Consider the following 12,973-nt stretch of genomic DNA (forward strand, 5'->3'; position numbering starts at 1 on the left):
AGCGCAGAACCAGTAAAACTGACCATTTGTTGAACAGCTGTTGCATTCCAGACTTACAAGCTCTCTAATCCTCATCACAACCCCTGTGGAGTAGGTTTTACCACTATTTGCAGAGAAGGGCACAGAATAAGGGAGGTGAAGACATTTACCCAAGGTATGCATTTAGAAAGTGGTAGAACGGAGATCCAAACTTGTGCCACAAAACCTTATGCTCTCCCTATGCCTATCCTTGATCTCAGAGCCCCCATTTTTGCTCCCAAAGACCCATTATTATCCTTCAGAGACCACTACCAACAGAGACCCCCAGCACTGCCCCCCAATTGTAACCCCTCCAATGCCAGTTTACACAGTGGGGAAGGGGGAGAGGATATTGAGGAAGTTAGAGTTAGAAGCTGTGTCCCGGGAGAGCCAGCTGAACCCAGGAGAACTGTGGGGCCTTCTCCAGCCCTGCTCCAGGGATCTGTAGTGGGAGGCAGGCAGGAGCAATTGTCCCTAGAGTCCCCAGCTCTCACCCAGAGAGATGTCATCACTTCTCTCTAGGCTCCCATTATTTCTCATAGAGACCCTCTCCCCACTTTAGTACCCTTAAGTCCGTCCTGACTTCCAAGATACACCTCACCAAGGGGACAGGTAAGACTTGACTGTAGGTAACATTTGTCACCAAAACCAGAATTTCGTAACTATCACCCTGTTCAAAGAGACTTCAGACACCCAGATAGCAGAGGAATTGTCAAAAATAAATCCAGGCCAGGAACCAGTCCTGTCTTCCACCCACCATCTCCCTGACCAACGAGGTACACAGCCCAGGGATCTAAGACAAATCTGGAAAGAAAAGGACTGAAGGAGGGGAGGAGAGACAATGAAGGGACAGAAATGGCAGAGGCTCTGGTTTGGGAGTAAAGTGGTCCAGTAGAGGAGGGGACAAGCATGAGGTTACTGAGGACCAAGGATTAAGATGACACCTGGAGACTCCTGGCCTTGACTGGGTGTGAATAACATCTAGCAAATGGAGAAAAGAATCATTATTCAGAAGCACCTTTTACAATTCAACCCTAGGAGTGTGTGTGTGTGTTGTGAGGTGGATCTTTGAACTACCTGGGCTGAGCCCAGACTGGAAGCTGGTACTGGCAACTGGGTGGGCAATGACCCATGTGGCTGGGACAAGACTTCATGGGACAGTGGTGATGTGAGCCCTGCCCCACCGCACCTGCCGGTGAGTCCCCCAAGCCCAGCTGAGCCCTGGAACCCAAGCTCTCCTCCTCTGCCCAGTATATCTAGGACCTAGCTTGAGCAGAGACAGGCCTAGAGAACATTAGGGATCCCAGTGTGGGAAGGGAGGGGTGGTAGAAAGGGAGAGATGACTCCATCTGAGCTGGCTTCTAGGTTTCACCCCAAGACTGGTGCATCCCAGTCGTTTGAGCTACCTCTCCCTTCCAAACTTCATCCCGGATCCCAAACTCATTACTCCCCTCAGGCCTCATCTCCAACCCACTACCCCATCCCTGCCCTAAGAGTTCTTAAATCACTCCCCATTATCTGCCTGTAACTCCCAGAGCTTCCATTACCACCTTTCAGACCTCATCCCTTGCAGCACCTCACTAAGTGCTTCCCAGCACTGCCCTCAGATAACCTATTCCTACCCCTAGTCTCCCAAACCCCATTCCCACCCATTCCCAGCCCATCATCCTTCCTCCTGAGGCCCTCCACATTGAGAGGAGAGGTGAGACTTGATCTGTTAAAATTTCATTGTCATTGTGGACTGACTTACATAGCTATTCCCTGTTTTAAAAGGATCTAGTCATTCAGAGGGTTGAGGAAACACTCAATATATCCTAGTAGGTAATCAGCCTATGTCTCCAGCCTCTTTCCTTCTGTTCTCAGCTGCCTCCGCACTCAGAATAGGGTCCTAGGTGACAGAACCTGTGCTTTTGAGTAAAAATCCCTGGAATCTCCAAGCCCACCAGAGAATTAAGCCTGCCTACCCCTCGCACATATACGCATAGACAGTTACATATATATGTGCACAGGATCCTGTAGACATAATCATAAAAAAAAAGCTGTCATCAAGTCCGTTTTGACTCACAGCAATCCCATGTGTTAAAGAGTAGAACTGCTCTGTAGAGTTTTCTTGGTTATAATCTTTATGGAAGCAGATTTCCCGGCCTTTCTTCCCCGGCACCACTGGGTGTTTTCAAACCACCAACCTTTAGGCTAGTAGTCAAGCGCAAACTGTTTGAGCCACCCAGGGACCCAGACACAAACAACTGCTATGTACAAGGCCCACAATGACCCTACGGGACAGAGTAGAACTGCCCTATAGGGTTTCCGAGGAGTTGCTGGTGGATTAGAACTGCCAGCATTTTGATTAGCAGCCATAGCTCTTTAACCACTGTGCCACCAGGGCTTCATTATAGATATTACATATAGATATCACATAGTATGACATAATAACATCATATATATGCTATTGTTGTAGTTAGGTGCCTCAAGTTGATTCCAACTCACAGCGACCCCACATGACAGAGTAGAACTGTCCTATGGAGTTTTCTTGGCTATAATTTTTATGGAAACAGATCAGCAGGTCTTTATCCCTCAGAGCCACTGGGTGGATTTGAACCGCCAATCTTTAGCTGGCAGCAGCCCAGGGCTTAACCATTTACACCACCAGGGCTCCTTATCAGGTATACACCCGTTGCTGCCCGGTTGATTCCGATTCATAGCCACCGTACAGAACACAGGAGAACCGCCTCAGGGCTTCCAAGGAGCAGCTGGTGGATCAAAACTGCGGACCTTTTGGTTAGCCCTGGAGCTCTTAGCCACTGGACCACCAGAGGTCCATCACATACATTTCACTTGTACACATATGCTAAATGAATACAAATTAATGCATCTTTTTATTTAGATTTTTCCAGAGTCAAGTTAACTGTCTCATGTTAACATATCTTAAGTCCCCTGGCCTAGGTCTTAAGACCACAACCAGAAATATCCACCAGATGGCACTCTTTCGCCACCTCCCATGCACCCAAGTGCTGCCAGAGGTGTCGCCAGAGATGTCGCCTCTTTTGGACTCTGCACAGAACCTGCGGAGCCGGGTGCACCCCAAGCTGCCTCTAGGTGATAGCAGTCGGCATGTTCTCTGCCCCCAAAGTTTGCATGCTCAGCCCTCTCTGAGGTTGGGTTCGTCTTCGCTGCCCTGGAGGCTTCGGCCCCCCAGGCTTCGTGCCTCCCACCCAAAGGGCGGCCTACCACTCGGGACTCGAGTTCTACTCAGCCCTCCGATCGACCCTCGTTCACCAACGAGCCCGGTGTTAGGCTTAGGCCCGGCTGCCTCCGTTTAGGCCTCGCTGGCCTAAAAAGAGAAGGCCTCCAGCACCGTTCTTCGGAGCCTTAGTGGTAACAAGCAGCCAGACGCACCTGCCCCATCCCTCACAACGGCCCCAGGAAGGAGTCAGGGTCATTTGCACACGCGTGGCAACCTCGCACCTGTACACGCACCCTTCCATCTGAAGCCCAGGCGGGGTCAGTCACAAGCAGGGAGGAGAATGGCCAGGACCTGGGACCTATGAGCCTCCGCTTGGCAGAGGGCTGGGTCTCAGTTAACCCTTCCATCCCAGGTCGAATCTTTAATCCGGATCGTCAGTTCAGAGCCCGAAGGAAGCGTATTCACTGCATCTTAAGGAAACGACTTAAAATTCCGGAGGTGGACGAAGTAGGGTGGGTAGAGCCTCTCCCACACCCAGACCTGGACCACTCTGGGCCGGCTCCCCCGGAATCTCATATCCTGAGCGTGAACAACCTAGGACTACAGACGCGGGGAAGTCTTGAAACCCGGGTGGAGGCGAAGCCCGCAGCTCTGGCAGCAGCTCGGGTGCCCCCTCCCCTTCTTCCCCCGGGAACGGAGGGAAATTATTTATTAAAACGCCGCCCGCGCTCTCATTTATTTGCGGTGAATAATCCTCGGCATCTCAGCACGTTTATTAAACCTTTCCCGTCCCCGCGCCCGCATTACTTTAATAATAAATCGCGTGTCACTTTCCAGCGACGTTATTAAAGCCGGTCAGCTGTGCAGAGGCGGGGGAGAGCGGCAGCAGGGGTTCCTCCCATTCCTGGCTGTGGGGCCGCGAAGGGGGAAACTGAGGCCTCAAAGAAGCGAGACGCCTGCACCGGAACATCCTACAAAGTGTGGAAATGCAGTCAAGGAGTCAGTCGGATTCCCTGGGCCCGAGTGCCTTTCTCTGGACTGGGGCGGCGGGGTGGGGGGGCGGGCTTGCGCGTGGAGCCCTGGCTCTGCAGGTGGGCGTGGGCTCACCGCTGGGCCCGCCAGGGGGCGCCCGCGAGCCCAGCTGGGTAGGCTCCCGGCGCAAAGAACCAGCCAGAAGCCGAGTCTCAGCGGACACCAGGACCCAGATCCAAGTTTCCCCTTTCACCGCGGAGGAGACCTTCTGGTCGCTACGACAAACAGCACGCACAGCCTCCTCCCCCGCGCCGCCCGGTCATACCCCTACTCCTGCTTCCGTGGTTGTTTTGAAATTCTGTCAAGTATCCCAACCCGCGCGCTGTCGTGTGCGGCTCCTGGGGCGGCCGAACTGGTGCCAGGGCTCTGCAGTGAGAACTGTCCTCTAGCAAGGCGACAGCAGCTGGCGGAGCCGTGCGGGTCTCCGGGAGGGGCGGCCAAACCCCAGCATAGGGGCGCCGAACCATGCCGCTCCCAAGAGGCCCAGCTCCCTGCGGAGGGCCCCAAAGGACAAGCTCAGACGCCGAGCCACTGCTATCCCTCTTGTGGTGGCGCCAGGCTCCAGGCGGAGCCCAGGCGCGTAGGAGGCAGTCGTCGTCCGCACACCAGGGTCTTGGCCTCCCTGACTTACTCTTTCATGCACTCCAATCGTTCAATAAACATTTTCCCAACACTGCGCCTTGTCAGTATCCCTGGGCTAGGTAAGGAGAGTGCGGGGAGAGATTTGGGGAACCATATATTGCGGTTCTGTGAGACACCCCCCTCCCCGGCCAGATAGGACAGGTCCCATTTCGTGTAGATGAGGCAACAGGCTTTGTCTGGGTTTAGCTGGGGAATGGGTGAATTCCCTGATGGAAGCTGGGGAAGGGTGCAGCCCATAAACTTGGTCAAACTTCTCCCCTCCTCCGTCCAGTTTTTTTCCTTATATTCTGGCTCTCCAGTCGGCCTGGGGAGGGACCAGCTGAGAGGAAGAGAGGGGCAGGACTTCCATTTCTAGACCAGCCTCAGTGGAGAGCAGACTGGGAGGATACCCCCCTCCAGCCAGATGGCTCCAGCTTTCCTCCCTAGAGGGCAAGGTAGACTGAGCTCAAGCCTTCTCTGTACATCTGGTAGGCACGTACTTAGATGCCAAGATCTGCAGCTTCTGGAAGCCAGGCTTCTTGTGTAGGAGGCCTCCCAGGGAAATATGGGATTCATGTGCACATCTGGGTGAACTGTTTGGGCATCTTGGTGTCTCAGTTTATTCACAAATCTTTATTGGGTCCCTACTGTACGCCTAGTCCTGTGCTAGGCATTGTCAAATACAGAGTGGTATAAGACATAACGCTGGCCTCATGGAGTTTCCAGAAGGATAGGAAAAACCATATATGATCAAATATTTAGCATGTCCCACTGCGCTCTCCTGTGCAGCAGACACTGAACACAAAGAGGACTGCAGTTAGTAAGTGTAACTCGGACTTATGAGAGAGGGAAGACTTCCAGAAGGTGAGTTTTGAGCAAGCTTTGGCTAGGCCAAAGCTGGAGACAAGGAAAATAGTAGCAGGAACAAAGGTCTGCGGGGGAGAGCAGCTGGGCTGCACTGGAGGGAGGGCTACCAGAATAAAGTGGAAGATCCTGGTGTCTTCGCCTCTTTGTGTCTGCTCCAGCCTCCAACCTGCACCTACCCCCCCCACTCCCCCCCCCTCCCCCACGCCTGGGACCAGAAGGCAGCTGGTGCCTTCCACCTGGCTGGCCCATGCTGGAGACTGTCCTGAGCAGGGCATCTCCTGCATGGGCCCCTCCTTCATGGGCCCCTCTGAGTCCCACCTCTTTTGGTCTCTGCCTCTCTCCCTCCCTTTCTCCAACTTTTGTCTCCCTCCCCGCACTACCACCACCATGATCTCCCTTACTAAGGGGATTAAAGACATCCTGGAAAAGGCCTTGCTCCCCGTGCACTTCCCAGGTCTTTTCAAGAGCAGAGATGAATACTATCCCCACTCACCCACCCCCATGCCCCAGGGCTCTAGACCTAGTAGTAGTCCTCGCCCTCTTCACTCTCAGCCTCCTCCTCAGGAAGAAGGTTCAGGGACTGCAGCTGGGGGATTCCTGTGGAGTTCAGCTGGTCTGCAAACACACAGGACAAAGGAGAGGGGGTAGGAGAGAGGGGCTGTTGGTGCCTGCATTTCCCAGTGGGAAAGCCATGCTTGTATGTGCACACAAACACACACACACAGACTCAGTTTCTTACACAATATTCAAGAGCCCTAATCCGCCACTATCTGCCCAGCCCCCAGAGTTCAGGGTTTCCCCTTACCTGGTGTGAGCACTGTCAGGCTAGCCAAGGCCTCCACCTGGCCCAGTGCATTTCGGGCAAGGCAGCGGTAGGTGCCTTCATCACTAGGACGCACTGCCTGGATCTGCAGCCAGCCCGTCACCTCAAACCTCTGGGGTCCCCCCCTAAACTGGAGCCAGAGGAGGAGTCATCAGGGTCCTTCAATGGAGGTTCTGGGCTGCCCGAGGTAAGTCTCTGCTCCCTGCCCCTACCTGCACAGAGATGTGGGGGTCATCCCCTGGCAGCTGGATGTCCAAGCCGTCCTTCCTCCACTCAACGGAGGCCATAGGGTAGGCAAACACTTCACAGCCAAAGATTACGTCCTGCCCCGTCACATTCCAAATGTCATGTGGGTGTGACACAATCTGGGGTTCTGAGGGTGGAAGTGGGAGGCCTGAGAACAGGATGGCACGTCCAACCCAGCAAAGACCACATATACAAACCACTGTAGACACGTTTATGGGGAAATATATGTTGACGTACATGTACATCCATAAACAAGACATGATGTACACAGACAGGCACACGCAAATGCAGATGCAGGTACACACAAGGTCATGAAAACAGGGAGATGTGCATGCATGCATGCGCGCGCGCGCGCGCGCACACACACACACACACACACAGCCACACGGCGACAATGCACAACCAAGGGCACAGACCCACATCTCAGCATGGCAGCCGCAACACTGTCCCTGATTGTTCCCCTGTCCTCATTCCACCCTTCAGGACCCCATCCTGCCTTGCTGGTAATCAACACCTCCCTGGCCTCCCCTCCCCCTTTTCTAACCAAGCCCGGATCCCAAAGCCCTGAAGAGCAGCCCCTCCCCCACTCCACACCCTGAGGGTTCCACTTAGCAAAGGCAGAACCTGAAACCCGGTCTGGGCAGCAGGCAGGAAGCCTGGAGGGGAAGAGAGGAGGGGAAAACCTTGGGATCCCCGCGGGGTGTTTGCTTTCCCGGCAGTCCCAGCCAAGCCAGAATCCGAGCAGCACGGGCTCAGGAAGTGAAAGTTACTAAAGCTTCCAAAGAAAACTTGAGGCCCGAATGGCCCTCAGCCCCTTGGAGGGAGGGGAGGCCCTAAAAGAGCAACCCCCCTTCACTAGCCCCTAATCCTAGGAGAACGCGGGAGACGGGACACTGGGGTTGCTCTGCGAATCTGCCCAAATGAAAACCTGATTACATCTCACAGGAGCCCAATTCTCGGAGCCTGGGCTCCAGAGGGTCTGGGAACAGTTGGGGCGGGAGTGAGGGGAGGGGCGGTGGTTTTCTTCCCTCTCTAAATTTTGAGGGCAACCACTGGCTCTGCGCATGCTCCCTCAGAGGGCCGGTCCCTGGGAGGCGGGCCTGGAGCTTTCAGGCTGCTCAGAGCTCTCAGCTAGCTGTCAAAGCTCAGGGCCCGCACCTTCAGGTAGCGGCCTCTACCGACCAGCAGCAGGAGCAGGCTCTGACACTGGGCTCTAGGCCCCCCGCGCTTCATCTCTTCCGCTCGGCTGGCCAGAAGAGACCAATGCCGCTGGGAGCCGGGGAGTACTGCCTCCAGGAAGCCCAAGTGCTGGGTGTTGGGGCCCGGGACCGTGCGTACCCGACTCGCAGGGCCCCGGGTGCGCCACAGTGAGGTTGGCATCGGGCCTCCCGCGGGCCGCCTCCTGCAAGCGGCAGATCTGCTCGTAGGTGCGGCCGTCCGAGCCGCAGAGGGGACGCTGCGAGCGGCAGGCACACAGCGGCTCCGGCACCTCGCCGCGGCTAAGGTCGCCACCTGCGTCCAAACGGCACTCGAGCTGCTCGCCGCAACGCCCGTAGAAGTGGGCGCCGGGGTCCAGGTCGCAGAGTTGGCCCTCGAGGTTGGCGCATTCCCAGCAGCAGCCGCACGCGTCGCGTACCGAGCCCGCCAGGCAGCCCCGTGGCGCGGCGCACTCTTCTGGCCGGCAGGGCTCACAGCCCTCACCCTCCGCCAGCAGCCGCAGCCAACCGCGCCGCAGATAATCCGGGCCTCGGGAGGGTCGCGCACTGGTCAGGGGTGGCGTCCGCACCAGGAGCAGTAGCAGGGGCAGTGCCAAGGCAGCTGCGGGCGACCGCGGCATGGTTAGCTGGAAGCCCTGCAAGCACTTGGGGCATCAGCGCGTTCCTGGCACCCTGCTAGGAAGGAAAGCCGGGTCAGGAGTCAGAGCCATGCCTGCACCAAAGGGCCAACCTAACCGCTTCTTGTACCAAAGCTTGACCCTGGCATCTAGGCTCCTGCCCTGCTACCTTGGAATTGAAGTAGACTCTCAACACAGAGACTTAGTGATCTTCTCGGCAACATCCAGTTATGCCGTGTAGCAATTGAATGGGCTGTTTCTGGGGGGTTGGGCGCTGATGAGAGGAAAGGGTAATAAAGCTCAGGAGCGCGCGCACGCACGCACCACCACACACACCACCACCACACACCATCTAACTCTGGTACTCCCTGCCTCGATGGTGGATGGGAATGGGCGGCTCCAAAAGTAGAGTTGTTAATGGGTAGGGAAGGCGGGAGTAGGGGGATGATGCCCCTTTCCTGGGGCCCAGGGCGCTCACCAAGTGTTCGGGACTAAGCCCTTCGGTGCAGCTGCGACTCCTGTCCGAAAAAGGAGGCAGTGTAAAGAAAGCAGAGGCTTGCAGTGGCCTGGGATCGCCAGCCACCTCGGCTCCGGCCTGAGGATCTCTGAGAGAGCCCACGGACTTGTACTCAGAGAGCAGCTCCTCCGCCCCCTCTCCCCGCTCGTTGACGTCGCACACTACCCCCCCCCCCCAACCTTGTTCTGCCAATTTTATGCAGCCACACCGGACCCTCCCGGGCCACTTCCCCCTAGCCTGGCCCAAAGTCACAATGAGAACAGAGGAGCTGTAACCGTAACCGGACACCGAAACTGGAAGAGAGGGAGGGCTGCGAGGACTAGAGAACGGGATGGAGGGCCCGGGCGGGGGGGAGGGGGGAGTAAGTGGCTGGGAAGCTAAGAGTTGACTGAGCGGCCAGGCCCTGTCCCATATGATTTTACAGTTCCCGGGGTCTGCTAGAGCAGTTCCATAATAGGGAGGTGGTAGGAGCTCCGGTGCCAAGTCTTTCCACTTCGAAGTCTGGGCGCTCCTGGAAAGCAGAACCAATCAACGGCCTCTCCCTCCTGCCCAGGACCGGGTTCCCGGGGGTGATTGCTGGCTTGCTCCTGCATCCCTCTCTCCCGGCCTTCACTCCCGCACCCAGGCGCCGACCGGAGACTCAGGGTTTACGTCAGCCTCTCCACGTCTGGCCTCCTCCACCCTCCCCACATCCGGCAGGTGCTTCAACCCGAAGATGAGCCGGGTGATTAGAGGTCGGATCCGACTAGCGGCCGCAGGGGAAGGCAGGCTGGGGGCCTTCCCCGCGGGCGTCTCTCGGGGCCGTGATTGCAGGCTATGGCTTCTAGGCTGGTAGGGCCGGGGGCACTCTGTTCCCTCTGCCGCCACCAGAGCCACCGTGGCACTTTGGGTTCGGGGCTGGGAAGAGAGCGTGCTGGAGGCTCGCGCATCATACCCGGGGTCTGCCAGGCCCCGCCCTGGCCTACCCCAAGGGGCCTACAGAAGCCGCGCTGCAGGCGAGTTTGTGCCGGGCGGAACCCCGGGTTTGCGGTTGGTGAGGGGTTATTTCGTCGGGCTCCACCCAGAAGGCCCCGCCCCCAGCCGAGTGGCTTGGGCAGGAACCGCCCACCAACACGGAACTTCGGGGCGGGGCCTGGGCCGCCCCGTGGGATCCGCCCCGCATGCGTACTAGAGCTCCGGAGAGTCCAGCTCCCGGATGCTACCTGCAACTCTCGCTTGGCGGAGCGCACCCGAACTCGACCAAGCCCTGTCCCTTAAGGGTTCCTCAGCCACACAGACCGCGCCCCCAGCCAGAGAGGTTCGGAACCCGGTGGGTGAGGCCGGGTACACTGTCCCCTCGGCCTTTAAAAGTCAATGGAAGGGCGGCAAGCGAACCTCACGCGAGGTCTCCTACTGTCGCGAGAGTCGGAATCTGAACTCTAGGAAGTTAGAAAAAGCCCGCGGGTTTTAAGCCGTAAGAAGAATGGGCGGAGCCACGTACAGTTTGTAAACTCTCTGCATTCGGGTCGATTGCGACTCATGGAGCAGAATTTAGCATAGGGTTTCCAAGCAGTGGCTGGTGGATTCCAACTGCCTACCGTTTGGTTAACAGCGGAGCTTCGAACAACTGCGTTATAAGCAACAACAACAAAAAAATCCCCACCAAACTCGTTGCCATTGAGTCATTTGGACTCATAGTAATTCCTTGTCTTTGAGGGCAGTTGAAATGTGGACCTGGAGCAGAAGTGAACTGTAAGAAGCCCTGAGAACGGGATAACCAGTTGCTGTCCAGTTGATTCCAACTCATGACGATCCCCTTGTATGTCAGAGTAGAACTCCATAGGGTTTTCAATGACTACGACCTTTTCTGAAATACATTGCCAGGCCTTTCTTCTGAGGTGTTTCTGGGTGGGTTTGAACCACCAACCTGTCAGAACTCTTAACTGTTTGCGCCACCCAGGTGCTTGATAAGGGGGGGTGGTGGTGGTGGTGTTAGGTACTGTCCAGTCAATTCATAACAACCCCCATGTGACAGAGTAGAATTGCCCCATAGGATTTCCTAAGCTATAATGTTTATGGGAGCAGATCACCAGGTCTTTCTCCCGTGGAGCCTCTGTGTAGGTTTGAACAGCAAATCTTTTGGTTAGCAGTTAAGTGCTTAAACATTGCACCACCAGGGCTCCTTGAGAAGGGGTAATCCAAAAAACCCAAATAAACCTGTTGCCATCAAATTGATTCTGACTTATAGTGACCCTGTGCCACCAGGGCTCGGGGACTTGAAATTGTGGAGCTAGCTAATGGAGCCACCAAAGGGGAGGCCCCTGGCTTGACAGAAACTATTGGGGGCAGAGATCATTGCCTGTGAGTCAGAGCGGCAGCCATTTAAAATGTCTAAATGAATTGCTATGGGCTTCTAAGGCCTGTGGAAACCTTGGTGACTTAGTGGTTAAGAGCGACCGCTGCTAACCAAAAGGTCAGTAGTTCAAGTCCACCAGGGGCTCCTTGGAAACTCTATGGGGCAATTTTACTCTGTCCTGTAGGGTTGCTATTCAATCTGTATGCTGAGAAAATAATCTGAGAAGCTGGACTGTATGAAGAAGAAAGGGGCATCAGGATTGGAGGAAGACTCATTAACACCCTGCATTATGCAGATGACACAACCTTGCTTGCTGAAAGTGAAGAGGACTTGAAGCACTTACTAATGAAGATCAAAAACCACAGTCTTCCGTATGGATTGCACCTCAACATAAAGAAAACAAAAATCCTCACAACTGGACCAGTGAGCAACATCATGATAAACGGAGAAATGACTGAAGTTGTGAAGGATTTCATTTTACTTGGATCCACAATCAACAGCCATGGAAGAAGCAGTCAAGAAATCAAAAGATGCTTTGCATTGGGTATATCTGCTGCAAAGAACCTCTTTAAAGTGTTGAAGAGCAAAGATGTCACCTTGAAGACTAAGGTGCACCTGACCCAAGCCATGGCATTTTCAATCACATCATATGCATGTGAAAGCTGGACAATGAATAAGGAAGACCGAAGAAGAGTTGACGCCTTTGAATTGTGGTGTTGGCGAAGAATATTGAATATACCACGGACTGCCAAAAGAATGAACAAATCTGTCTTGGAAGAAGTACAACCAGAATGCTCCTTAGAAGCAAGGATGGTGAGACTGTGTCTTACATACTTTGGACATGTTGTCAGGAGGGATCAGTCTCTGGAGAAGGACATCATGCTTGGCCGAGTACAGGGTCAGCGGAAAAGAGCAAGACCCTCAATGAGGTGGATTGACACAGTGGCTGCAACAGTGAGCTCAAGCATAACAATGATTGTAAGGGTGGCTCAGGACCTGGCAGTGTTTCGTTCTGTTGTGCATGGGGTTGCTATGAGTCAGAATCCACTCGACGGCAGCCGGTTTGGTTTTTGGCTTTGTAAGGCCTGTAAAGAAAAAAAAAAGTGTTGCTGTTCATAGCGACCCTATAGGTCTGTAGTGAATATTTAAACAACCTCCACAGACCTGAAACTTTTTACTTATCCCAGTCAATTGTAGCCTGTTGTTTACTTTCAGCCTTTGCTAGACTGTAAGCTCAGGTGCCTAACTCACCACTGTATGCTGTGAGCCTCGCCCCGTGCCTGGCACACGGACTCTAAGTAAATATTTGTAGATAAATGTGAAAGACTTTTCCTGAGTGTCAAGGTCAAGTTTAACCCCTATTCTGAGCCTTTGATTGAGAAGTCTGGATAGACAGGGAGCGAGCGCCCTCTGGCGGGCTTGCGGTTTGTGATAACCTGACCTCGCTTACAAAAAACCCCTGACTCCTAGCAACCCCGGGGGCAGACTATCCAATA

The 12,973-nt window shown here is 54.9% G+C and overlaps 1 protein-coding gene across 2 annotated transcripts; it reads right to left on the reverse strand.

Annotated features, from left to right (window-relative positions):
• Positions 1-2,406: 2,406 nt before the first annotated feature.
• KAZALD1 (Kazal type serine peptidase inhibitor domain 1) lies at positions 2,407-9,496 on the reverse strand. 2 transcript variants are annotated; one of them, XM_064269439.1, is made up of 6 exons: positions 9,104-9,496; positions 8,130-8,680; positions 6,758-6,918; positions 6,528-6,675; positions 6,243-6,337; positions 2,407-4,173 (listed from the first exon to the last, which is right to left on the reverse strand). In XM_064269439.1, exons 2-5 carry the CDS (start codon positions 8,626-8,628, stop codon positions 6,243-6,245), a joined length of 903 nt encoding a protein of 300 aa, XP_064125509.1. In that variant the 5' UTR covers positions 8,629-8,680; positions 9,104-9,496; the 3' UTR covers positions 2,407-4,173. The 2 variants fall into 2 exon arrangements, with proteins under 2 accessions (XP_064125509.1, XP_064125508.1); XM_064269438.1 differs by having other exon boundaries at positions 8,130-8,683.
• Positions 9,497-12,973: the final 3,477 nt, after the last annotated feature.

This window comes from Loxodonta africana, chromosome 16 (genome assembly GCF_030014295.1).
Source record: "Loxodonta africana isolate mLoxAfr1 chromosome 16, mLoxAfr1.hap2, whole genome shotgun sequence".
In the NCBI taxonomy this organism is placed as follows: Eukaryota; Metazoa; Chordata; class Mammalia; order Proboscidea; family Elephantidae; genus Loxodonta; species Loxodonta africana.